Here is a 24,965-nt window from a genome sequence, read left to right on the forward strand (position 1 = left end):
TGGATTGAGTCCATGTCTCAGCCCAACAGAGGGCACTATTCTTGGCCCCCTCTCAACCAGAGAACTGAATTGAACAAGCCTTGAAACAGGCTGCTCCCATAATGCTGGTCCTTATGGGTATGTATCTATCCAAACCTAAGGGCAAGGTAAATCAACGGCCTACCAAGAAAACAAACCATAAGAATACGGTTATGAGGAGGTTTCAGGTGACCAATTGCAGGGCTAGGCATGCTCCACAGGGGGCTGGGGGGCTACATCTTACTGCTGTGGGGTCCTCTCTTCACCAGCCCCTGCTCTTTGCGCCTCAATGGTGCATGGATGCTGCAGGTCACGTGCCTCGCAGAACCCAGACACTCCTGCCTGTCCCATGGCCTCCAGGTGGACCCACCGGGCCGGGTAATCCCCTGGAGCCCCGGGGGCCGTCCATGCCGATCTTGGGTTCTCCAGGGTGACCCGGAAATCCTGGAACAGCGTGAACAGGGAATGATTTATGACTCTGTTTATGACAAGTTTCCATTCATGAAACGCAAACAAACCATGGCACTACTGAACACTACAATATAGCTGTGCTCAACACAATATTACAGCGTCCAGCTGCTGGTGCTATCAAGGAGCCATGACAACCGGTCCTACTGTATGGCCCTGGGGTCCATCATGTCCTGGAAGGCCTTTACCAGTGACCCCCACGGATCCTTTGGGTCCCTTTGAACCATTACGACAAAAACACTATTACCTATTACGACAAAATAATATCTGAGAATTAAGACATAACTTCTCTTCAAGATCGATTATCCTAGTGTATTTGGAATTACCTACACATTGAGTCATTTCGCAGACATTTTATCCCAAAACTAGATTTGTTAATGTTTTTCATGTATTTGATTTTATTGCTACTATTCACTATAGTATTCTACTATAGCAACTATAGTGTGGAGTTAAGCCTCCTGTGCAGTCGCTACGCTGCTCACAAGGAGGAGAGCATGGAGACAGGAGTGTCATCATCAGGGAGTCTCCAGGTTGGGCCGTACCTCTTTCCCCCTCCCCTCCTTTCTGACCCCCAAGTCCCCGGTCTCCCTGGGGGCCCCGGGCTCCCTTGGCTCCAGCCTTCCCTGACTTGCCCTGGGGGACGGAGAGAGCAGAAGGGCATCAAAGGTCGGTAAATACACACACAAGGAAATGGGTTTCTCAGTTTGGATTCAGATATATGTCTGTGAAACATATCTGAAAAGATTCAGTAAGCTTATATAGCATGAAGCAAGAGGCGGCTCCTGTATCGTTGACTCATGTACTGACAGAAAATGTACTTGTGGTTGATGAACTAGGCTCTCAAACATAGTTACCTAGGTGGAATAAGACTTTATTTTCATAAATCAATCAAGCTTTATTTATAACAGATTTAGAAAGTATACAGCTTTGAAAGTAGTGAAAAACATTATAGAATATGAATAGAGTAGATCACAGTATTCAACAAGAAGATAGTTCGCTGAAAAGTTTGTTTTAAGATTTTGTTTAAAAACGTTGATTTCTGCTGTAGTCCAAACAAGGATGTTAAACTCTGTTTCTCGGTATTTCATCACTCAACCCTGGTCCAAGGGTTCTCAGATCATGATACCTAGGCCCTAAAATCACAGCTGCTTGACTCACAGTTTTCCCCGGTGATCCAGACGGGCCCCCGGCCCCCGGGGGTCCGATGAGGGTTCTGTTGTTGATGGGACACCCATGGGAGCACTTGCCCTGATGGAGGAGGCGTTACTGGGAGATCTGGGCCGTCACCACACCCCTGCCACAGCTGCAAGACCTGCTCGTCAGTCAGACCAGGGCCCTGCCGGGTAGGAGGAAGCTCCAGTCAGACTCATCTACCCCACAGTGTGTGTGTGTGTGTGTGTGTGTGTGTGTGTGTGTGTGTGTGTGTGGTGTGGTGTGTGTGTGTGTGTGTGAGTGTGTGAGTTGAGTGTGCGTCGTGTGTGTGTTTGTGTGTTATATTTATGTATTTACAGCCTCCTCTTATTCAGGCTCTTTAAACAGTCATGAAAATAACAACAGCAGTTGCTCACAGCTGGACCGGCCACTCCCTTGGGTCCTGCTCGACCTTTGACCCCCAGGTCGCCTGAGGGTCCCAGATCCCCTCTGGACCTGGATTCCCGGGGGTCCAACGGGTCCAGGGACGCCGTCCGGACCCAAGGAACCTTTCTCTGCACGCTGGGGACACCGTGAGAATGAAAATAACTTAACTTAACTCCCTGAAGGAAAGGCTACTGATAAAAATGTCTCCCAAAGTGCGTAGCATCATAATGAAACTGACTTCTCAGCCATTGCAGGTGGTATGAAATATAAGTATTTGGTTCTTGTTTAAAAACATCTGGTTCTTTAAAAGTTAACATTATATTATAATATTATCAAATTTTGTATGACTTATGTATGAATGAAGAAAACATGTTGATATCAAGATACAGTTTATCATTCGTTTGGTTTGGTTGGTTTGGTGTGTTTACTTGTGTGTGTGTCGTGTGTGTGTGTGTGTGTGTGTTGTGTGTGTGTTAAACTGTGTGTGTGTTGTGTGTGTGTTAAACTGTGTGTGTTGTGTGTGTGTTAAACTGTGTGTGTTGTGTGTGTGTTTGTATACCTGTCCCTTATCCCCACGACTGCCTTGCCCCCCTGCAACAAAGGAACAGGAAACGGTCATCAAGTTACAGTGCAGGTCAAGGAGGAAGTGAGGTCCGCACAAAGAACTGGATCTTCTGATGGAAAATACGTAATTACCTTCGCTCCTTTCCCACCCTTGATTCCCTTTTGCCAGTATTGCCCTGTAGAAAAGGAAAGCCCAACATGCAGAACAGTAGAGAAGTTGTCTTGAGTTCATTTCTTACAGGAACACAATCTTGACAATAATATCACAGTATAATTGTATTGGGTGCAACCTGACCTAATCTTTTCACCAAATCCCCAACAGCTGGCCTCAATCTAATCTAAACCTACACTTAGTCACCAAACACGGGGCCTTTCTCAATAGCAAGTGCACCAAGTTAGGACTTGTGAGGTACGACTCGGGACTCCAAACTCCAGAGGACGGGAGGACGCAGTGCATCGTTGTTTCAAAACTGCATTTCTGGGAAACTACAAATTCCATACAAGTCCCCCTCCTGCTTCATCCTCGATAAAATGAGAGAACACATCCGGCATTTGGAGGCACTGGGTTAGATGGCAGACATGAATGGACCAGTACTTTGGGCAGGGACTGATGATGCCACAGTACACAAAAGGTGCTGTGGGCAAACAATAAGTGTCTCAAAAGTCCACAAGCACACAGTACAGATGGGAACGATGAAGGAGACAGCCGTGGACTCAATAGAATGAACCGAGCAGAGGCAACGTGTTGAATGAGTAAGACGTTATAATTGTACTACAGAACAACAACAGACCTACCGATAAGGGTGGACATGCTGAGTCACATGGATGTCAATCTCTCTGTCTCTCTCAATCACTTGGTTTAATGGAGGAGACTTTTTTTGTTCTGCGCTCATGTTATTGTCCCTGCTAGTGTCCCTTGAACCCAAACACTCATGGCCGCCTAAGTCCCCTCACAACATCCTAAGTCCTTACCTTCTCACCGTCGGTCCCGAGCTCACCTTTGGCCCCCCCTGCAACACAAGGAAAAGACATCTGAGCATGTAAAAACTGGCCCAAAACGCGGTCGGAACAGAGACGATACACTGAGGAGGAAACCCAGGAAGAAGGTATTCCTTCCCCCTGTGACCCCTTCACGCCTAACTTAAGACTTCATCGCTGATGTAGCATGAAGGTGGACGTTTACACACAGGCTGGCCTTGGAGTCCCTTGGGTCCATGTTTTCCTGGAACACCGGCCGTCCCTGCTCTCCTTGTGACCCCTGTAAAGGTTTAAGAGACACTGAACGTTAATAGAGGACACAACAAGGTTATAAAGTGACACAATGTGTTTACAGACACACCCACGGTTTATAAAGACAACAATGTGTTTACAGACACACCACAGGTTCATAAAGGACACAATGTGTTTTACAGAGGACCCACAGGTTTATCAAGCCACGACGTGTTACAGAGCCACCACAGGTTCATAAAAACCCGATTGTGTTACAGAGACACCACAGGTTTATAAAGACACAATGTGTTTACAGACCACCACAGGTTATAAAAACACGATGTGTTTACAGAGACACATTCTTAGAAAGACACAAGAAGTTTATAAGGTGATGAGAATCAGGTTAAAAGAGGTTAGAAAATGTAAGACAGAGAAAACAGGGAGGGTAGAAGAGAGTGGAGCTGGCTATGAGCATAGGGAGGAGATGTTAAGGAGGGTAGATGTTCTACCCTCTTTCTTTTTCGTTTCAAAGCTTTGCTGGATTTATTTTGACTTGATTTTTCCTCTCCAGTTGGTTTTATTGCGTTGTTTTTCTAGAACTACTTTATATACACGAGTACAGGTTTAGTCTTCCTAGGGCTTTTTAGGAGTCCGTCAAGCTGCTGCAGGAGCTTTCAATGGACAGGTTAGCTTTGGGAGCCACTGTGAAAGACCAAGACGAACCCTAACCCGTGTCATTTTATTAACCCCATGGCTGGGTCTACAGAGGTATGTTGGCTCTGTGGTCCCTGACGCGGGGCCCGGCGGTTGTAAGGGGTCATGGGTCAGGTGATGTGATAGCATTAGAAGAGGAATGGGCTAATTCTTGGTGGAACTAGTTAGGGGTCAGGGTTCATGGGATTAGTGGTACTAGTTTGGGGTTAGCTGGTGAAGTGAGTGAGGGTACTGTAGGGGGATTCTGGTGTACTTACCACAAGTCCCACTCTCCTCGGGGTCCCCTCAAGCCAACGTCTCCCTTGCTGCCCTGGAGGAGGAGAGCAATGTCATCATCCACAAAGCACAATTAAGGTTATTTATAACTTATTCCTTACACCATACTGACTTACTATTTATCCAACTTCAACAGCATTCATTTTTTACACAGAGATGTCGAATATAGGCAGACTTAAGTAAAAAACGTTGATACCAAGACTTTTTTTGAAATACTAAGGATTTAAATGCAAATAAGATAATGTTGATTCAGTATGAGCAATTATGCTTATTAGGTTCATTCATATTCTGAGAATTAGTATACATCAGCTAATCAGTCTTTTCATTTCTGAGGAAATCAGGGAGAAGGAGAAGAATATGGGACTAAGCAGTCAGTTTATTCCTATTACGTCCATGTGCTTCTGGCGTGTTCTGTTTAGTGTAAATGAACAAGAAACAGAAAACACTTCACTACTACACTATGAATTAAAACGATACTGTTGACCGCTGAATCATCTGTGGCTGAACATACTGGCTACATTCAGAATAACACAATTTCCCATAATGCACTAGCCTCTATGATTGTGTGGTGCACTATACCTTGGGACCAAATTGACCAGGCTCTCCTGCCACCCTGGGACTCCAATCAGGCCCTGAAATGATTCAAAAACCATCACAGAGATTATTACAAACTGTTCAAACCGTGTGGGGGGAAGTTCATGATTCGTGTTTATCCAATGGGAGATAAGATCTCTGGGGTTCCTGTTTTTTGTCTACCCACATCCTCGCCGGGCTCTCCGTCGCTGCCTGGCAACCCGTCCTGACCTTTAGTGCCCTGGGGGTCACATGACACAATAGATCCCCAGATTATCACAAGGTCATATTATCTCATTATTATGGTCTGTTTACTCTCTTTGATTTTGGGTTTCACCTTTTGCAGTCGTCAGTATCGCTTGTTCTTTAAATGTCATATCAAAGGTCCCTTTCCATTTCTGCTCGAGGCCTATATTGTAATATAGGTTTGAATTGCTTGTTGGCGCACTGTAATGAGGTCAAGGACTCATATGCAGAGGACTGAAATGACGAAGGAGGATAACCTAACTTTACCCCTGTGAACTGTGCTTATCTGTGCTTATCCATCCTCCATCTTGTCTCTACTTTAGTGGGCTGTACCTTTGCTCTGTGAGACATCACTAGACTCTTTGGTGTCTGCTTTTCCTGCATCTCCACTTCCTCACCACAGCCAGCAGTTACACTTGTGTGTTAGCGTTAGCATTAGCGTAGCATACTGGTTAATGTGTAAGACTATAGAAATGAACTGTGCTGGTTGTATTCCATTGTATGTTTGACATTAATGATACATTATGTAGCATTATTTATACTCTACTACGGTAATTATATATTTTTTTCCATTGCAAAATGTGCTGTGGGTCTGTGAATCCGAACTGAAGGCAGGATTTTCGGAGTTCCTTACACAGACTAGGTCTGAGTGTGTGCGTACCTTCAAACCGAGCTCTCCTCTTCCTCCCGCTTGCCCAGGATAACCCTGCGAACATGAGACAGGAGTAGAATTGTCAGTAGAGTGAAGATGATGGTGGTCTTGGTGGGTGGTGGTGCAGGTTGAGATGAAGTTAAGTTGAAGTTGAAGTTAAGTCAACGGAACGACAGAGGGAAGGTGTGCATGGAGACAACGAAAATGAATAAAGAATACATTCTAACAAAATGTAATTACTTTTCACTGTCTCTCAATTTCATTTTTCTGAGTGTTTCCTTTCGTCAATAGTGACTCCCTGTGAATTCAGACACGTGTCATTAATGGCTATGAAGAGGTATGGTCTTCTTGCTCAAGGATGCCTTCAAGTATACTTTGGACATTGGGGATCTAAAATCTAAAAAGGAGATGAAAGAATGATGTGTGAGTGTGTTTGTGTCTGTGTGTGGAGGATACGTAGAGGTGAAAGGCGGTCTTACGATGTAGCCTCTCCCCCAAAGTCCCCAGAGAAGCCTGGCGCTCCTGTCTGACCCTGCAGAACCACAGAAGAAGAGGGAAGAAAAGGAAGATGACTCATTGTGTCTCGGGGTCAGTCTGTAACTCCGAGTTTGGATGTGACATCATCTGACTCCAGCCTTCAGTCAACCAATAGAAGACTCCAAAATCAATTTATAACCACTGAAATGGTGCAATTTAAGGCATGGAAAATTTAGCATTTTTAGACAAAGTCCAATTGACTGTTTCACTTCGTTGCTGTTCTTGTTGCTGTTGCTGTTGTTGTTGCTGACATCATCACAGTACCTTCTTCCTGTTGCCCCTCCGTGCCTTGCTTCCCCTCTCCTTGTTGTCCCTGCAGAGACACACACACACCGACAGCAGGTTCAAGACTATGTTTGAGTATGTGCGGTTGCATTTGTAGATGCGTGCGTGCGTATGCGCGTGTTTGTGTCCGTAGTGTAGCATAGTGCGGTTTAGAGTAGTTGAGTAGCATTTACCTTGAAACCTTTACCCCCTTTTGGACCAGGGAGTCCAGTGTCTCCATGGGAACCCTAAAGAAAGACATCTTACAACTTACATTGTGCTTACAGGAAAAATACACTAAATAACACTTGACACGCACATGTCACGTGTACTAAAACATTGTGCACTTACTATCGTGTAACATTAGAATAATAATCACACATAGGTCTCTAGGTTAGGCCAAACATTTAAAGACTGATGGCAGACGAGCACCATCTGGCTGAATGGGAAGTTCCTCTTTCGGTTCCTATTTGTTTGAATCATTAATGTATGTAAACGCATCATTTGCAAACACAATATGGCCAGCAGGTGGTTTCCAGCACAGGCCCTGCGTTGTCTTCCCCCAGAAGTTCTGCTCTTATAGAAGGACTGATCGATCAGAGACTTGTGGGTACTTCACCTCATTATTTGTCGATCGCAGGTGGCCTCCCAGCGAAATAAGCGTTTGGCGTTTGGTGGATCAAAATCCCTTAAAAGATCCCAATAATGAGAAACCCACTCTATGACCATAGCTCCTGCTAATCTTGGACTCCCCCCTTTGTCCCCAGGCCTCTGCGGGGTCTTCCAGGTAATGACCAGGCCTGACCAAGCAGACAGGGGGAGCATGAGACAGATACGGAGGGGGATTCTATCCCCTTTCAGTTCAGGTAAACACTGGCCTTAGCGATGCCACAGTGGAGCCTTTAGTTTCCTACCGTGGCTCCGCGGTCACCCACTCCGCCACGTGGTCCTTCCATACCCACGGCACCCTGTGGACCAGATAACAACACATAGCGTTTGATACATCCTCTGGCGTGCGGACTGACAAGCATTCAAGATTCAAGAGTGACAGTTCAAATGCACCGTAAAATAACAGGGAAGTTCTGAGCCATGAAAAACACAAGATACATATAATCTCATTATGTCATTCTTCTTGACAAAGTTTTACTGTATATGCATGGCAATATTCCAATGGAATGCCTGTTTTGTTACATCAGAGTCTGCTTGAGAGAACGCTATACAGGAAGCGTGGTGATGGGGGACAAACTCTAATGTATACAGTCAGTGAATGAGATGTTAGCCCAGTTGTTTTCATAGGGCGTCCTCATTCTACCTGCTCTAGGATATGAATTATACAGGATACATCTATTTATCCCCAAACTTTCGTCTTCTGTGTGTCTGTGGCATGTGTGGGTGAATGCCTGTGCTGGCATTCTGTTTTCAGAGGTTGCTCCTTGCTCTGATGTGTTTTCAGATTGCTTTACCTTTTCACCCAGCACCCCGAGGTCCCCTGGGTCTCCTGGTAGACCTGGCTCTCCCTGTCATCAGGAAGGAGATAGTGAATCAATCTATGAGCTGTTTGAAGTTAACAATACGCAGAAAAATAATACATTTTGTAAACAATTGAGGAGGCAAAGGCTGCCCTCTACGAGTCATTAAGAAGTATTGTTTTTCTTGCCCGGTACTATTCACTAGAGCTTTATCTGTATAAAATGATAGTCAGCTTTTCTAAATGGCAAATAAATTGTTACTCATTAGATCTATTATTATAGAAAAAACGTTATTTACAAAATATAACCACCATAAAAGAAAACAACTATGTTTCAGAGATCTACATGGACTGGTGATAAACTCACCAACGATCCAGAGAAACCAGACGCCCCCTCCTCCCCATCCAGCCCAGGGTCACCCTGCCGTGGTAAAGGTCAAAGGTCAAATTAATTGGTACTTCAGAATCAGGTCATTGCGTCTGGATTACTATGAACAGTATATACTCATATCATGCTATGAAATAAAAACCATATGATATAATAATTAAATGTAATATATACAATAATAAATAAATATTATGACTAAAGGTTCCTCACCACTGGTCCAACATCTCCACCTCTTCCCCGAACACCTTAAATCCTCTATATCCCTGAGAACAAGAGTAACACACACAAACACACACACACACGCACACACAAACGTGCACAAAAGTACAAAACATACATATCCCAACATGCAGACACACACACAAATTATGGTGATCAGCCTGCAAGTGTTCAGAACCAAGATGTGGTGATTAAGGCCTATTGCGTGAATATATTTATAAATAAGTGATGAAGCACCAATCATTCAATCGTTGTATTCCTATTTTTAGTTAACTTATCCAAATACCTGGCGAACACAAGATATGACAGATGGGATTGGATGGGAGCTCACCTCTCTGCCCTGCGGTCCTGGAGAACCAGTCTTACCCTGCAAGCCTTTGGAGCCCTGCGTAGGTCAGACAAAAGGTTACACCCATCACAAATACAAGGACATGCAGACAGACAGGTAGATGCAGACATGCAGATGGACGGACAGATGGACAGACGGACGGATACAGACAGACAGACAGACAGACAGACAGACAGACAGACAGACAGACAGACAGACAGACGGACGGAGGGACAGACCGACAGACAGATGGTAAGTCGTGGTTCACCTTGGGTCCTGCGAAGCCAGCAAAGCCAGGCTGTCCCGGTTCACAGTCACAGTCGGTTGGCTTCTCGTCCACCAGGCCCGCCTCCTCAGACGAGTCCCCCCCGGGCCCGTACGGGACCTGCAGCAGCACCATGGTTACCATCCTCCACTCCAAGTGTAACTCAAGTATAATTACTGTGCAGTGTGTGTGTGTAGGCGCAGTATTCATGTGTTTGTGTGTGTCTGTCTCTATGTTGCATGGGTCTGCTCATGTTATAACTTAAGCAGTATTGTTGTTTTTGTGTGTGTGTGTGGTGTGTGTGTGTGTGTGTGTGTGTGTGTGTGTGTGTGTGTGTGTGTGTGTGTGTGTGTGTGTGTGTGTGTGTGTGTGTGTGTGTGTGTGTGTGCATGTGTATGTCGTGTCCGTGTGTGTGTGTACGCACCCGTGTGATAGTGTGGTCCTCCTTGGCGTAGTAGGGCTGGCTGGTGGTGGCGTAGGGGTAGCTGTCCTCTGTGATCATGGTGACCTGGTCGGGCCCCTGGCCGTAGGGGTCCTGGTCAGGGTGCTGCTCCTCCCCGTACCCGGGGGTGGGCTCGGGGGGGTACTCTGGTCGGGGGCAGGGGGACAGCAGAGGGTGTTGTGGAGAGGAAGAGACATGGTCCATGCGCAGCTCTATACTGCTCATACAGGAGCCTCAGCTCCTCCACAGTATTATATCTACTACACCTTGTGTATTTTTCATTCATACAGTCATTCATTCATTCATTCATTCATCATTCATTCATTCATTCATTCATTCATTCATTCATTCATTCGTTCATTCTTCATTCTAGAATCTTTTTTTTTTAAATGTTCACTTGTTTTTGTTTGGGGGAATCCAGTCCAATGGTAATTAAAATGTTAATCATAAAGTAATTCAGCAGATGCTTTCATATCATTGTATAGCCACTGGGTGTCTAGCATGTAGTAGTAGTAGGGGAGTAGATCAGTAAATCAGCAAGTCAAAGCCAACAAAGCTGTAATTATCTCACAGGAATTCCCCCCTTGACTGATCCCATCCTCTTACGACACTCAGTAATGTACAATACTTCATTTAAGGTAAAATTGTTACTATATACCACATGATATTTAAAATTATATTTATACAGAAAACAATTGGCAATACAAGGAGAATTTCAGAAACAACTAAATTGTGCACAAAGATTACGATCGTGGAACCTGAACGCATAACATTATATTCCTGAAATCCAAAATACATCAATAGGTGCAATGCTAATGTTATCTACAATCCTAGCATTAAAACTTAGTTTCACTGAAGCCCTCCTGACCTGGTTGTGGATAAGCTGAGTTCTCATAGTGGTCCACCAGCGACCCCTCGTACGTGTGGTCTTCACCTGGACATCAAGCATCAGACAATCATCTATTGTGAGCAGTATTCCTGTTATGGGAATGACCTGTTTCCCTTACTTATGTTTATTACCTCTACCTTTTTCACTGTAGTCACCAATTTTGTTTAAAATGTGTTTGAAGTGATGTGTCTGCAGAGAATAAGAACCCAACCGTCCATATTTAATTCAAGCCAGACGTAATGTCTCTCTAAATCAATATGGTGTGTGGAGAAAATGGTTGATCAACAGCGGCGGCTGCGGTAAAGAAGTTGCATAGCGCTGCTTTAATGCTTGCTTAAGGGTAAGGTTGATTTAAAAGCCTTATCTGCATATTGTAAATCATGACGTGACTGACCTGAGTGGTAGCCAGAGTATTCCTCCTGGCCCTGACACGAGACGGCCCTCAACAGGAAACACAACCACACAACCGCCACCTGAACACACACAGAAAACAGCACAGACGTGAACCACAATCAGCGCCATCTATTTGAGGTCATTTATTTTATTTTTGGTCCTATAGGGTTAGCGTTACTCTACCTGTCAATCCTGCTATTTCAGAGAGTAACACAAAAAACTCATGCTCCCTCTCTGCTCCCTCCCTCCCTCATTGAGAACTGTTCCATTTCCATCACAGGTGACAGGTTAGATGGATTCCCCAATCAAATCAGGGAAGATACGCCCTGTAATAAATGACCTGGGAGCATTCATAAATCAGATTTCATACAGGGACGTCAAGTGAGGGACAGTAGCTCCTCCCACAGTGGGGGTCTGATGTCACTCAGGACAGAGTCCACAGCAAGCCAGTGACGGCTGAGGGGTTGAGCTCAGAGGGCTCTTTGTGAGCCTCAGACCTCAGAGCAAAGGCAAAGGCACTTCTCAGACTCATCTCACATTCCAGCACTGCCTGTTGAATAATCCAAAAGACGCACACAAACACACACACACACACACACACCACACACACACACACACACACACACACACACACACACACACACTCACCAGAATAGTGGAGTGACACGGGTGTGCTTGGTTCTTTGAATAAAGTCATTGGGATGGTTTGGATGAATTGGAGGCCTTCTTTAGATAACGTTTGATCATTAGGTCTGAGGGTTCACTTGGGAATATGTTTCCGTGAATCTCGTGATACTGAAATTTTTATGTGATGTATTAAAAGCGCATTTCTGAACAATAAAACTTTGATGATTTAATGTAAATGAGTTGAGATATTGTCTTGTTTGTTAATGAATTATCGATGATCACAAACAGTATACAGTTGCTTAAAACAATGAAAAACTATGCATATGTCCTTTTGTTTTTAACTGGTAAGGAATTAATTTAATGTATTTAAAAATTTTGTTTCAGTTAATGTTGCTGAACTTATATCCTTTTAATAAGTACAATTGTTAAAGTGGGTCATATATAATACACTGTACTCAGACTGTCGTCATGTGCAAGCACATAAACTCAACTCTGTATATATTCCCAGGGTGCGCCCCCTAGTGGTGAGATGGTAACCCCACCTTAACCTTCTGGTCCCCCAGGACAGACAGGGGAACGCTGTCTTTGATCAAACTCTTCATATGATTTTAGCGTTAGTAAAAATCCAAAAAAGACATAGATACATAGATCATAATATGGATCATTATGTTTGTGGAGGTGAGTGAAAGAGAAATCCACTACTAAAGATATCTTTCTCCAAAGTTGCCCAGAGCATTCCCCAACTCCATTCAAAACCACTCTCAACTCCAACACTTCCGACCCGACCCACTAATGTACCTGCCACCAACAAGCCCTCCGGGTTAAATGACCCAAGCCCAATGTAGCCCTCCACCATTACTCTCCTACCTGGATGTCTGAGGCCACCATGATGCTGCAGTAGAATCCAGTCAGAGCAGCCGAGTAAGCCTGACTACCTGGGAAACAGGCTGCACAGGCCCTGATGAAACACACAGCTCAGAGTGAAAGAGTTTCTTCAGTCAGGCTGTTCCTTTACAGCATTCTCCCTCCTTATTCTCTTCCAACGGCCTCCCTGTCCCCTTTCTTCCCTCTCTCTCGCTCGCACTCGCTTTTCGTTTCTCTCCAGGTCCTCAAGTGTTTCTCCAGGTTCCCAGGATCTGACAGGCTCTCCTTGCCTCTTCTCCTTTCCCTCCTCTCTCTCTTTTTCTCTTTCCTCTCGCCTCTCCCTCCTCGTCAGGGTGAGAAATTACCTGAAGCTACTCCTCACTCCACATCACCAGGAGAGAGAGAGACAGAGACAGAGAGAGAGAGAGAGAGAGAGAGAGAGAGAGAGAGAGAGAGAGAGATATATTTTCATGTGAACTTAGTTAAAGGAGTGAAGAACTCACTAAAAACTTCTTATCATAGAAGCTTATCAAAATATGCAAATAGGTATCCACGAAAGATGGGAGTCCATTGATTATTATATTTATATAATGGCATTCAGGCATTTCATCTATCTTATAATTTTAAGGACTGCATGTTCTGAAGACATGTTCTTGCTCAAAAAGCAACTCTGACATCATTTGGGAATCAAATGAATGCTGTATAAACCGTGTAATCTTCTGATTTATTTTTTTAATTATTAAATCTGTATCAGTCTAATATGGTTATGCTGCGCCCACTTACCAGATAGACAGAACAATTTAGTTGAAATAAATTTCGCACTGAAGTGTTTGAACTGTAATTTTGTAATATTGTAGAGTGAAGAAAACCTGACTATATTGAATATATACAAGTTATTTAAAAATGAAAAATAAATTCCCAATTTAAATCAATAAAATCAATAAAATCCCTAGGGATATGTTGGAATGCAGTACAATTCAAGATTCAATTTGTAAGAGCAAGACATTTTTAATAGGTGTAACAATTAGCCATCCATCATAATCCCCATACATTACATGTCTACCGTGTTAACGTATGCATCAAGTAGGGCGCTCTACCTCCATTGACCTCTTGACCCCAGTTGTTAAACTATGCCAGCTCTTTCACTCCTGTTCTACATTCCACAGTTCTATACTCCAAGCCGGCCTGCTTGGGGGCCTCAGCCAATCATCTTGAGAGATGTGAGTTGTCCTGTCCTTAATTGAAGTTATTTATTCACAATAATTGGATGGGATGTAAACTACCGGTATGCGTAAGAAGATTACATGGGATATTGTATATTTTACTGTCTGACATTTTAAATTGACAATATTACACGATTCAGAAAGTATTCTGCAGCAGGGAATGGAAAGACATTTGAGCAATGGTGCTAAATGGTTCCAGATATTCTTAAGAAGCGAGGAGAAAAGGAAATGGATGTTCATGGACACTGGCTCACTGCAGGAACCTAAACCTAATGTGTTTCAACAGACCTTGACTATTTTTTTAATTATTAAATCTGTATCAGCCTAATATGGTTATGCGGCGCCCACTTACCAGATAGACAGAACAATTTAGTTGAAATAAATATCGCACTGAAGGTGTTTGAACTGTCATTTTGTAATTATTGTAGAGTAAAGACAACCTGACCATATGTATATATATAAGTTATCTAAAATATGTTGATTTAAATTGCAGATCTAGAATGAGGGATGCTGTAAACCTGATGACCTTGTGACGAGATAACAACTTTATTTGTCATGGGTCGTTTGACGACCTTGTGTCAACAACAACTCAAGATCAAAGCACCCTTTGAAAAGCGGTGTCTGAAATAATACAACATAAATGTAAAGGAAGAAACAGAAATGATAAGGAAGGAACAGAAATAAAAAGATAAATGCAATGACAGCCTTGAGTCCATAATTTGTAATCCTTGAGCGTGATGTTTGTCCCACAGCATGAAGCCGCTCTGGTTTGTGTTTCTTGAAAGATGATCACCGCATTACTTTCTCCTTCTCATCTTTTTTTCTTCTTCTTCTTTTTCTTCTTACGCTCGTGATGCCGCTCGTCTGGAGAACCTGAATCTCTACCGAATGAAAATAAAAACAACTTTGAATTGAGAAACGTCTTTAACATTTGAAAGCACGTTCCTGAGGGACACAGAACACACTTTTAACCCAGGCCGCCCGTCTTCCCTCCCCCAGCCGTTCTCTCACCTCTTCTTCCTCTTCCTGTCCTCTCGCTCCGGGCTGTGCTTCCGGCTGCGCTGCCGGCTCCTGTCGTGGGACGCCTGCGACTCCCGCGACTCCGAACACTCGTCGTCTGACCGCCCGCCTGACTCACGCACGCAGACAAACAAACATATGATCACTGAGCGACCCCATGAGCACAACCTGGAACCAAACACTGGATGAAGAAACACGATGGATGGATTGGAGAGCAACTGCTGTGTTAGTATCTGTGTGGGATAACAAAAGGGAGTTGTCAACACTAACTATAAAGCTGCTGCACAACATGTTGTTTGTGGCAGCATCTGCCAAGTAATTTTTAGTGTTTGTCCCTCAATAATGTAAACAACAAAGATACAGCATTGGGAGGTTTGTTACCTCACAGGGCTCATCAATGTCATATCTGAGACATTAAGCGTTGGGATATGTTATGTCATGTTGGGATATACTCCATTTGTTGTGTTCTGCGTGTAAGTCGGGTGCAGTACCTCTTTGAGGAGCTTATTGAGCCCCTCTCCTCCTCCTCCTTCTCCTTCACCTGCTCCTTTTCCTTCTTCTCAGCCTTCTCCTTCTCCTCTTCGCAGCTCTCCTCTTTCCACTCTCGGGCCAGCTCCCCAGAGTGCACTTTTATCAACCTCCCTGATGACCTGCAGAGTCGAGGACCAACACATTACCCAACCCGTCCTCGCCACCACCACCCCTGCAGTGGGCCTCGTTTATTCTCCTCCCTACAGTCCTCAAAATGCCCAGTGAAGCAACAGTCTTCCACCAGCCAGATACCCAGTATGGATGCACAGGGCTGATGGGAAGTGAAATTATCTGTGCCTGAAATTATCAAATACATTCGAAGATACCATAGAGAATTGCCTTTCTTGACAACAATAAAAGTAGCGGAACTCGCACACCATGTAGGCGATGCAATACGTTTTTATTGCATAAAAGTGTAAAGTGCTACCCAAAGTGCGTGCAAATGTTTTCAGTCCCATTCAGAGACCATCCTCAGTGCAAACGTACAAAGGTAAAAGACTTCCTTATATAGACTACCCCTAGTTGGTGGCAGACATGTCAATCAAAAGGTCAGGTAAGTTAATGTGTTGACTAGACATCTTAAAAGGCACCACTCACCTATTTTCACTTTTCTTGACAACATAAATGGCCGAGCTCAAGTCTGAATTCAGGCACCACGCCTAAACTCTATCAGGCCTGGATGCAACTAGTCAGAAGTGTCCTGCGGTTTTACCATTGGGAGTGAATGATCCTTCGCTAGGACACTAGGGATTCAACCCGGTGACCCCAACGGTGTTCGCTAAAACAATTCAATACGGGGCCCAAACATCTATCGTGCTTCCACTGCGGTAGCCCATTCAGGATGTCTGGTGGGTCTGGTAGCGGACTAGGGGGTCCCACCTCTGTGTAGGACTTCTTGGTGATGTGGACGTTCTTGGCGCGGTAGGACTGCCGCCTCCTCTTGTAGTCTCTCTTCTCGGCCATCAGCTCCAGGTGCGACTTGGGCTCTCCCTGCTGCTCGTCTGCAACACAACCCCAGAGAAGGAAAGAAACAACGTCCACCGCGGATCAAAGACTCATAGTCAATATGCTAATCAGATTACCACTCAATAATATTTACTCCTCGTAATTTTTGTAATAATGGGACAAAAAAATTTTTTTGTCCCCCAAAACGTTCGGAGGTACATAAAAAAAATTAAACCTGACGCAGTGAACGTATAGGGATAGTAATAACGACGGTGTGTAACAAACGATAGGGTTCCCATGATGACCTACCCCTCTTGAGTTTGGCCACCAGATCAACGTAGAGGTCCTCGTTGGCGGCGGCCTCTTGCTGCTGTTGGTTGAGCTCACCGGTCACGTGGTCGTACAGGGCCAACCGGTCGGCCACCGTGAGGTCACAGAGCGCCCGCTTGTGGTTCTGGGGCACGTCCAAGGGCTGGCTAGTGTACTCACCTGAAGGACCCCACAATCTCATTCACTCACAGTCTGCCAGCTCAACAGACACCTACCGCTGTTCTGGCCATGAATAACATGGGTGTTCAATAATAAGTCTAGCAAGATGAAACTACTTCTAATAATTGAATTGTATTATATCAGATCAATGTACATGCAGATCACTGAGGTCAATCTAGCTCTAAAAAGGTCACACATTAGGCCTTTATATGGTAGAAGCATTTTTTATGTAAATTTTGTACCAGATATTAAATGGTGTGTGCAAAATTCTGGTGCTGCAGAAAAACTGGATATTAGCTGAGAATATTATTTAAATACATATTGACAGGTTTCAGATACAAAAGGTTCACCCTCAAAATTGTATACTTTCAACACTTTTTTGACTCTACTTGACTGGGTAATACTTGACTGGGTAATCCAGCCAACACAGACTAAAACAAGGGCTCCTTGCTACAGTGTCCTGAATAATTAGAGGTTTCAGCTGATCCAGTTGTTTACCTTGCCAGAACACTCCCTCCATCCTCATCAACGGAGCAGCAGCTCTTGCCTTGAGGATCACCTGTTGCTGCGTAGCTTCATCTGTATGGAGACCCGGCACCATTGAGTTGAGGAGGGGAAGGATCAATTGCAAACCATAGCATCCAGTGAGCAGCAGTAATGTGTTGGTTGATTAAGGCTGATAAGATAAGATAAGATAAGATAGTCCTTTATTAATCCCCCTTGGGAGAAATTCACAGGTGACCAGCAGTACAGTGGGAAAAGAGAAGGGCGAAAAAACAGTATATATACAATACATTTACTAATTGTTTGCCAAGTGATTCATGAAAAATAAAAAAATTATAAGAAGGCAAATTAAATATAACTCAGGAAAGTATTTATATCAAATTCTAAAAGGCCAGGATTTGATTGAGATGTATCGAATAAGATCACCCTCACTCACCCATTGTGACACTTCTTATGTTTGACTTCTCATAACAAACTGAAGAGTCGTACATCCCTTCCTGCAAAACAAATAAAACAGTCTGAAACTCTAATAAAGTGTTTAGTTGAATCTCCTACCTATGGGATGACCCTGGGCCAATGGTGAGATCACAACGACAACAACTTTCTATTGATCTCCGGTTTACTTGCAAGTTGTATTACAGTTAATCACCATGGTGATACAATATTACAATTCATTTTCAGCAGCTTGTGGTGTTGACAAGCAACACAACTACTACATGTGCATTCCTACAGCGTTCTGTTCAGTATTCCAATGTGTGCAGTACCTGCTCCTCAGCAGAGTAGCCCATTTTACTGAGGCTACAGGAGGATTTGTGTCTCTCCAGGGATCTGACCGGGATGCGATGGTTTGGGTCGAAGGGACACTGGACCATCGTCTCCTACGGACGTGATCAACACATTGGGATGCATCAAGATACAGAACCACTTTGGGAAACCACACAGACTACTATGAGGCACAGTTCTTAGTATAATTTAGTCATGATACTTAATCTTATATATGTGTATTTAACACAGACCACTGTATGATTACAATTTTACCAGTTTAATGATTTAATAATCGCAAATGAACAGGGGCTTCATAAAATGATTGATTCAACAAATCCTACAAGGCATATACAGATCCATATATTTCACACAATGTAGTACAGAAGTATGTTTTTTAAGCTGAATGAACGCTATAGCATATTTAAGACACGTAAATATCCGGCGGGCTTTGGATAACCTGAGCGGAGCCATCATATTCAGGAGACCATCCCAGCGTTTCAAGTATGTCGTTCAACTGTTTTTGACAGTTTTCTGTGAACTTGGTCAACTCTTGCAGACAGCCTAGTCGCTCCTCAACGGTTTGGGTTCCCAAAGTGTCGGTCATATTTGTATTAAATCTAGATTACTGGACTCTTTGATTGAATTCAATTTCTGTTCAATTTGCCCTCACATCCCTGCGATGTTGTGGCCGGTCCCCCCGTTCAGCTGGCGCAAAGAGATGACGTCACGGCAGATTGTGTTTTTTATTTTTTATATTTTCTCATTAAAACTATATTTTCGGTCTACTTTACGCTATAAAAATAGAGTAAAAACATAAAATATCAGACTCGAAATCATCAACAACAACCACAACAAAACACCACTAAAAGAAAACCATGCTAGTGTACATATTCTATCGCGTTTATCGGGCTACTGGGGGTGGTCCAGGGGGCAGATTAAATGCATTGCTTAGCATTATTTCACCTATCTAAATAGGGAGGGGGTGCCTGTGTGTTATAGGCCTACATAGTAATAACCCTATGTAAAACCTGATGACGTCCCGCATTCCAACATCTGATCTGAATGGTTCCTGGTCTCCCCTGTTTTGCCCAATAAATACAATAAAAATACAGAGTATGCAGTGTCTTACAAAAAAAGTAAACCTCCGCTTGTTAGGTCTATTAAATAATTATAAATAATGGATCAACACTTCGTTACTTAGTTGCATATACAACGCAGTTTGGGGATGACACGCCTATCAGTAGATCAAACCGAGCCTGAACACACGGACACCGACGAGCAGAGCGCTCTCAATTATATTAAAAACAGCCTCACGATATCTGAAAGCATTAAGCGATGGCTTATCCGGGATATGGCGCTCCCCCGCAAGCGGGATATGCGATGGGGGTAAGTTAAAGAAATGATGCGCAATTTATAGGCGATATTGTAAGTTGGCGTAGCGTCCGAATATGTCCCCGGAAATGGTCCCTGTTTCTGCAGACATGACCGACCCTGTCATATGGCAATAATTAACAACGATTCCTTATTCGAAGTGCCTACTTTGGCTTGTTTTGGGCTGGTTTACCAAAAGTTAAACCACATAGGCTTATAGAAAACCGTTGGGCATGTTCCTCAATCCTTCACTTCAGTAGGCAACATTTATCATGATAATAGGGAAAATGTGTATAGTTAGCTATGTCCCTTTTTGTTCTCCGACACAAATTTCCAAGTTTTTCCTTTCAGAAATCTGGCCATGTTATTATAGGCATAATTTATGTTCATGTACATCTTTGTAGGCTACTCTTAAGCGATAATTAAGTGATTGATACGCAAGTTATCACAGAAAAGACTTAGGCTAACTAAAGGGGTCCAACTCGAAGATTTTTTTTCATATTTACTTCTATAAAAACCAACAGCGGCAAGATTTAAATGAATAAATATAATAAAAAGAGGCCTCAATTTGCTGAAGAAACGAGACTTTAGATAAAACTAGCATATGGCTATATACCTAAGTTCAAGCCCCTTCGTTCAGCAATAGGAAGCAGTGCATGTCAGTAAACGGTTTCATTAAGCAAGAGTTTGTGAAATATGCAAATGCACGAAAGTGGTCGTTTACAAAGAGGGGTGTAATAAGGTATGGGATGGTTTTCTCTGAAGAGCAAGCGGTGGGGCGGGGAGGAAGTTGTTGTTGGCTTTAGTCCACATGCTTAAATTCACTCCGAAAGGAAAATACACTTTACTGTGGTTAAGTAAACGGATAACTTCGACTAGTCTCTCCTGGGGTCAACGTGCAGTCGCTTAACCATGCTACGTCCACCGGTTGGAGCGGTTACCCAACACGGGATCTTAAGAATGGCGACGTCCTGCCAAGCTACGCCCTCGAATGCATTGTTCATCCAGAACAACTGGATGACTGGATCCCATTGAATGCTCCTACCCATCCTTTGACCAAAACAACCACACAACAACAACGATTACGGTGCCTAAAATGTTGACATGGGATTCATGGAGAGAAAATAAGGGCTAGACTAACGGCCATTAACACATTAATATATAATGTGTGTATATATGATAATAATATTGATTAATAACAATAGGCTGATCAGAAGATGATTTCTGGAGTTTGTTCAGAGGATCCTGCCACACGGTAATATGCTCTTTAAAAAACTGTTGAGGAGAACTTCCTCCATTCCATCCAAAATAAGGGGAGATGCCACCTCCCCTTCTCTGCCGTGTGTGTGTGTGTGTGTGTGTGTGTGTGTGTGTGTGTGTGTGTGTGTGTGTGTGTGTGTGTGTGTGTGTGTGTGTGTGTGTGTGTGTGTGTGTGTGTGTGTGTGTGTGTGTGTGTGTGTGCGTGCGTGAATAATTGCCATGCTGCATGTGTATTGTTTGTTGAACGTGTTGTGTTTGTTTCGCGCGCGTGTGTCTGATTACACACACTTTAACGCAAGTGTGTGTACACTTCTTTGTTATTTGGACAACCGTTCTGCTGTTGGTGATATGGCGCATAACACGTCAGACTCTGTATTTCCACAACGAGACTCGTAGTGGGGGTTATCTCAGCCATGGTTGAGAAGGAATTGGGGGAAAGAAACTTTGGCTTTGACTCCCTGAACATGAACCACAACATGGAGGAGAAAGGGATTGTTGCCCGCCAATGTCTCCCGCTTGAGCCCCGCTTCCCGCCGCCTCGGCGGTGGTGCCAAAGTGAGGCTCCGGTGGGAGACAACCGCGGTAAACAATCACGGGCAACAATCCCTTTCTCCTCCATGTCGTGGTTCAGTCTACTTCAGATTGATGTGGACGTGGAAGAACCAGAGACTTCGGAGAACCCGACGCAGTCGTTGAGATTCATAATATCGTCTGGAGGCTCGCACAGCTTTTGGCCGTGATAATGTATATTATATGATAGTGTGTGTGGCCACAAGCTGCTCAGGGCCACACCCCCACCCTCCTCCTTGACCCGCCTCTCTCCTCCTCATTTGCTTTAAAGCTACAGACACCGAAACGGCGCGTTTGGGGAAAGCTCAATGTGCGACTGGCTCGTAGTGGCTGTAATTCTGCACCACGGCTGAATTTCGGGAACGTCTTCAAATACTGTGTTTGGGGCCCACTAATATCTATATTAAAGCATCCATAAAGTAGCATGCCATGGGACCTTTAAAGTGTACCCAAGTCTTTTCTTTACATTAACAAAAAAACGCAACACTAACTCTTGTTCTATCTCTGGTTCGCTCTCTTCCAATATATCTCTAGCAGCAGCAGCAGGATCCTCTCTACGGATTCTTTTCATCTGTTGCCGGACAGGTAACGATACCACACAGTATTCACACCATACAGTTCACAATTCAGTGCTGCTCGAAGATACCTTACCTAACAATAACATGCAGCGACCCATAAGCCAACAATCAGACCTATGTTGGTGTTCTCTGCGTACCAGAGAGTGGGCCTACACAATCCTACCCTGGTTTCAGATAGTCTCCATATCAGCAACTGTGGGATGTGTGTAACACCCTTCTGACAGTGTTTCCTCACCACTGTTTGTTTGCGACCATCAACAGGATGGCCAGATCTCTGCAGAGGAGCTTCAGAGGTGTCTCACACAGTGTGGAATGGCTGGCTCCTACAAGCGTAAGTGCATGTTTAGCATCATCCTGCTGTCCCATCATGAAGGAGGATCGCTCCGGCCTCTGTTTTTGAACTGTTTGAATGTTTTCTCTCTTACAGCTTTTAACCTGGAGACCTGCAGACTCATGATCAACATGCTGGACGTATCCTCATCGTGTGTGTGTGCGTGTGCGTGTGTGTTTGAGAATTTAGGAGTTAGGTTGGTGTCTAGTTAAAGCGCAACATAAAGCAACCTACTTAAAGAATGTATGTCCGTTCACTCCTTCCAATTATATAAGGTGTCAAATAAACAGTGACAAACAATAGCAACAACGATATCTCCTTTAAAACTTCTGATGTCACTTTGATTCATCACAAAGATATAGCTTTGCCAATAATACGGCTGCTCATAGTGTATGTGTCTTCCTAAAAAGAAGAAAAGGCATTCATTCTTTAACCGAAGGTTGTGTCAGCGGGACATGTCGGGCTCCATGGGTTTTACTGAGTTCAAGGAGCTAGCGGGGGCCCTGAACGGCTGGAAGCAGAACTTCGTGACCATGGACCGGGACCGCAGCGGGACCATCGAGGCCCAAGAGATGCAGCAGGCCCTAGGCAGCATGGGTAGGAACAAGGACTTTATCCTCATTCAGCGGTGGTCGAGCAAACTAATTTGAGAAACTTTAGAACTTCAGAAAAAAGCATGCATTCTCTTTCAAGTTTACTATTTTTTTCTGTTTGGGAATTAAAACGAGAACAAATTAAACTTCTGCATTTTGAAACCCTAATCCTCCATCAGAAATAAGACTCAAACCCAACAAGTGTAAAGTTTCTCATGTCGTCTCTGATCGTTTGGTTGTGTCTTGATCAGAATTATATCTCCAAACATATAGGATGAATTTTATGGACAAGCGTACAGATATAGCAAGTCTCTATGCCTGCAATATGTCCCCTTATTTTAAATTAACACAGCTGTTAATAAATAATTGCCATGCTGCATGTGTATTGTTTGTTGAACGTGTTGTGTTTGTTTTGCTGGCGGAGGCAGGTTATAACTTCAGCCCCCAGAGTTTGGGGGTCGTACTTCGACGCCACAGCACCCACGGGCGGATAGCCTTCGATGACTACGTGGCCTGTTGTGTTCGGCTACGCAGCCTCACTGGTGAGCTGCCTTCACACTCAAACATCTCCAAATATACTATTATAGGCTATGTATGTGTATTGTAGCAGTTGGTGAACAACAAACTGAGTTTTAAAGATGCTTTGTGCGTGAAAATGTAGGGGCACTGAGCAGAACGTTATTACCAGAAATATAATATAAAGTTCATAAGTATGTTGTAATTAGTGTATAATCCTCTGAATGTAAGATACTTTGTGTATTTGTAACCTGAGAATGAGCACTTTATATTTACATAGGGAGCGGCGCTACTGGCGTCCGGGCCGCCATGTTGCTACAGTATTCCGCAACGACCAACGGCTCTAGAGAGATAGCGCTTTTTATTCAATCAAAAGAATTTGACATAGGCCGTGCCGTTTTCATACACGTTACCGAGAAAATCTCTCTCTCTCTTTCTCTTTCTCTTTCTTGCATACATACATGCATACACCTACCTAGAACTCCAATTGTCTGTGTGTGTTCCAGATCACTTCCGGAGGAGAGACAGTTCACAACAAGGCACGGCCGCCTTTCAGTATGATGATGTGAGTGTTTGTTTATATATTATATTTACAATGTGTTTTGCACATCTGTTGGCATTTTTTCTTACAACAAGAGACTAAGACAACATCCTATCAATCATGCATCCTTTAAGACATTAAACACCTCAGGTTTGACAAGCCTTAACAGGCTGGCCCCACCAACATTATGTGCATAATTGTGTCCCCATCCAGATACTTCCTGTAGATGTGTGCTGTCATACTAATCACCCCTTGCAATTGTGTTCTTCCCAGTTCATACAGGTTACCATGAGTTCATGAGGAAGAGGAGAGAGCGATGGTCTGCCTCACGCACACTCCATTCATAACATGTCTTGATTTTTTATTTTGTTCTTACTGCAGCCATATCTTTCACTTGAAACCACATTCCAGTTTAATGTTAAAACGATAACATGGTAAGTGAGGGGTGCTGACCAATGTCCAGATGGACTACACTATAACCACTGTCATTGTTTGTGTTAGTTTGTGTCTTTTAATGGAATGGAAGCGTTCGATTTTAAATAAATTAGGGCCAACCACTTTTCGGTTCAATATATTGTATCAAACTTTACATAAATCTCTCCATTTAATACACAATTCATAAAATGCAAAAACTGTTATTTTCTACATGTTATGAATTAATAAACAACCAAATATACTCAAAAACTGGTCGTTCCCTCTTTAAACAAATGAATAGCGGCTGGGTCTTTCTTCCAAGCATTAATATT

At 43.7% G+C, this 24,965-nt stretch overlaps 2 protein-coding genes and 1 pseudogene across 3 annotated transcripts; 1 reads left to right on the forward strand and 2 right to left on the reverse strand.

The window, feature by feature from the left end:
* Positions 1-251: 251 nt before the first annotated feature.
* On the reverse strand, positions 252-13,006 carry LOC130391724 (collagen alpha-2(I) chain-like; annotated as a pseudogene).
* A 3,229-nt stretch (positions 13,007-16,235) lies between these two features.
* Positions 16,236-19,194, reverse strand: LOC130391251 (U11/U12 small nuclear ribonucleoprotein 48 kDa protein-like). Its single transcript, XM_056601287.1, has 6 exons — positions 18,917-19,194; positions 18,459-18,572; positions 18,131-18,191; positions 17,689-17,769; positions 17,011-17,190; positions 16,236-16,757 (listed from the first exon to the last, which is right to left on the reverse strand). The coding sequence occupies exons 1-6, from the start codon at positions 19,061-19,063 to the stop codon at positions 16,492-16,494; spliced, it is 849 nt and encodes a 282-aa protein (XP_056457262.1). The 5' UTR covers positions 19,064-19,194; the 3' UTR covers positions 16,236-16,491.
* A 478-nt stretch (positions 19,195-19,672) lies between these two features.
* LOC130391254 (sorcin-like) lies at positions 19,673-24,918 on the forward strand. 2 transcript variants are annotated; one of them, XM_056601290.1, is made up of 8 exons: positions 19,673-19,845; positions 22,195-22,245; positions 22,500-22,569; positions 22,666-22,709; positions 23,019-23,166; positions 23,591-23,704; positions 24,185-24,243; positions 24,493-24,918. In XM_056601290.1, exons 1-8 carry the CDS (start codon positions 19,795-19,797, stop codon positions 24,517-24,519), a joined length of 564 nt encoding a protein of 187 aa, XP_056457265.1. In that variant the 5' UTR covers positions 19,673-19,794; the 3' UTR covers positions 24,520-24,918. The 2 variants fall into 2 exon arrangements, with proteins under 2 accessions (XP_056457265.1, XP_056457266.1); XM_056601291.1 differs by having other exon boundaries at positions 22,198-22,245.
* Positions 24,919-24,965: the final 47 nt, after the last annotated feature.

Source organism: Gadus chalcogrammus, chromosome 11 (assembly GCF_026213295.1).
Source record: "Gadus chalcogrammus isolate NIFS_2021 chromosome 11, NIFS_Gcha_1.0, whole genome shotgun sequence".
NCBI classification, from domain to species: Eukaryota; Metazoa; Chordata; class Actinopteri; order Gadiformes; family Gadidae; genus Gadus; species Gadus chalcogrammus.

Bases quoted from the DNA above. Each gene is read 5' to 3' on its own strand.
- LOC130391251 (XM_056601287.1), bottom strand. From the start codon at position 19,063: ATGACCGACACTTTGGGAACCCAAACCGTTGAGGAGCGACTAGGCTGT. The intron at 17,191-17,688 runs GTAAACAACTGG...GGGGTCCTTCAG, and splicing joins GGAGGGAGTGTTCTGGCAAG to GTGAGTACACTAGCCAGCCC. The intron at 16,758-17,010 runs GTAGGTCATCAT...GTTGTGTTGCAG, and splicing joins GGTGGCCAAACTCAAGAGGG to ACGAGCAGCAGGGAGAGCCC.
- LOC130391254 (XM_056601290.1), top strand. From the start codon at position 19,795: ATGGCTTATCCGGGATATGGCGCTCCCCCGCAAGCGGGATATGCGATG. The intron at 22,246-22,499 runs GTAACGATACCA...GACCATCAACAG, and splicing joins TTTCATCTGTTGCCGGACAG to GATGGCCAGATCTCTGCAGA. The intron at 22,570-22,665 runs GTAAGTGCATGT...TCTCTCTTACAG, and splicing joins AATGGCTGGCTCCTACAAGC to CTTTTAACCTGGAGACCTGC.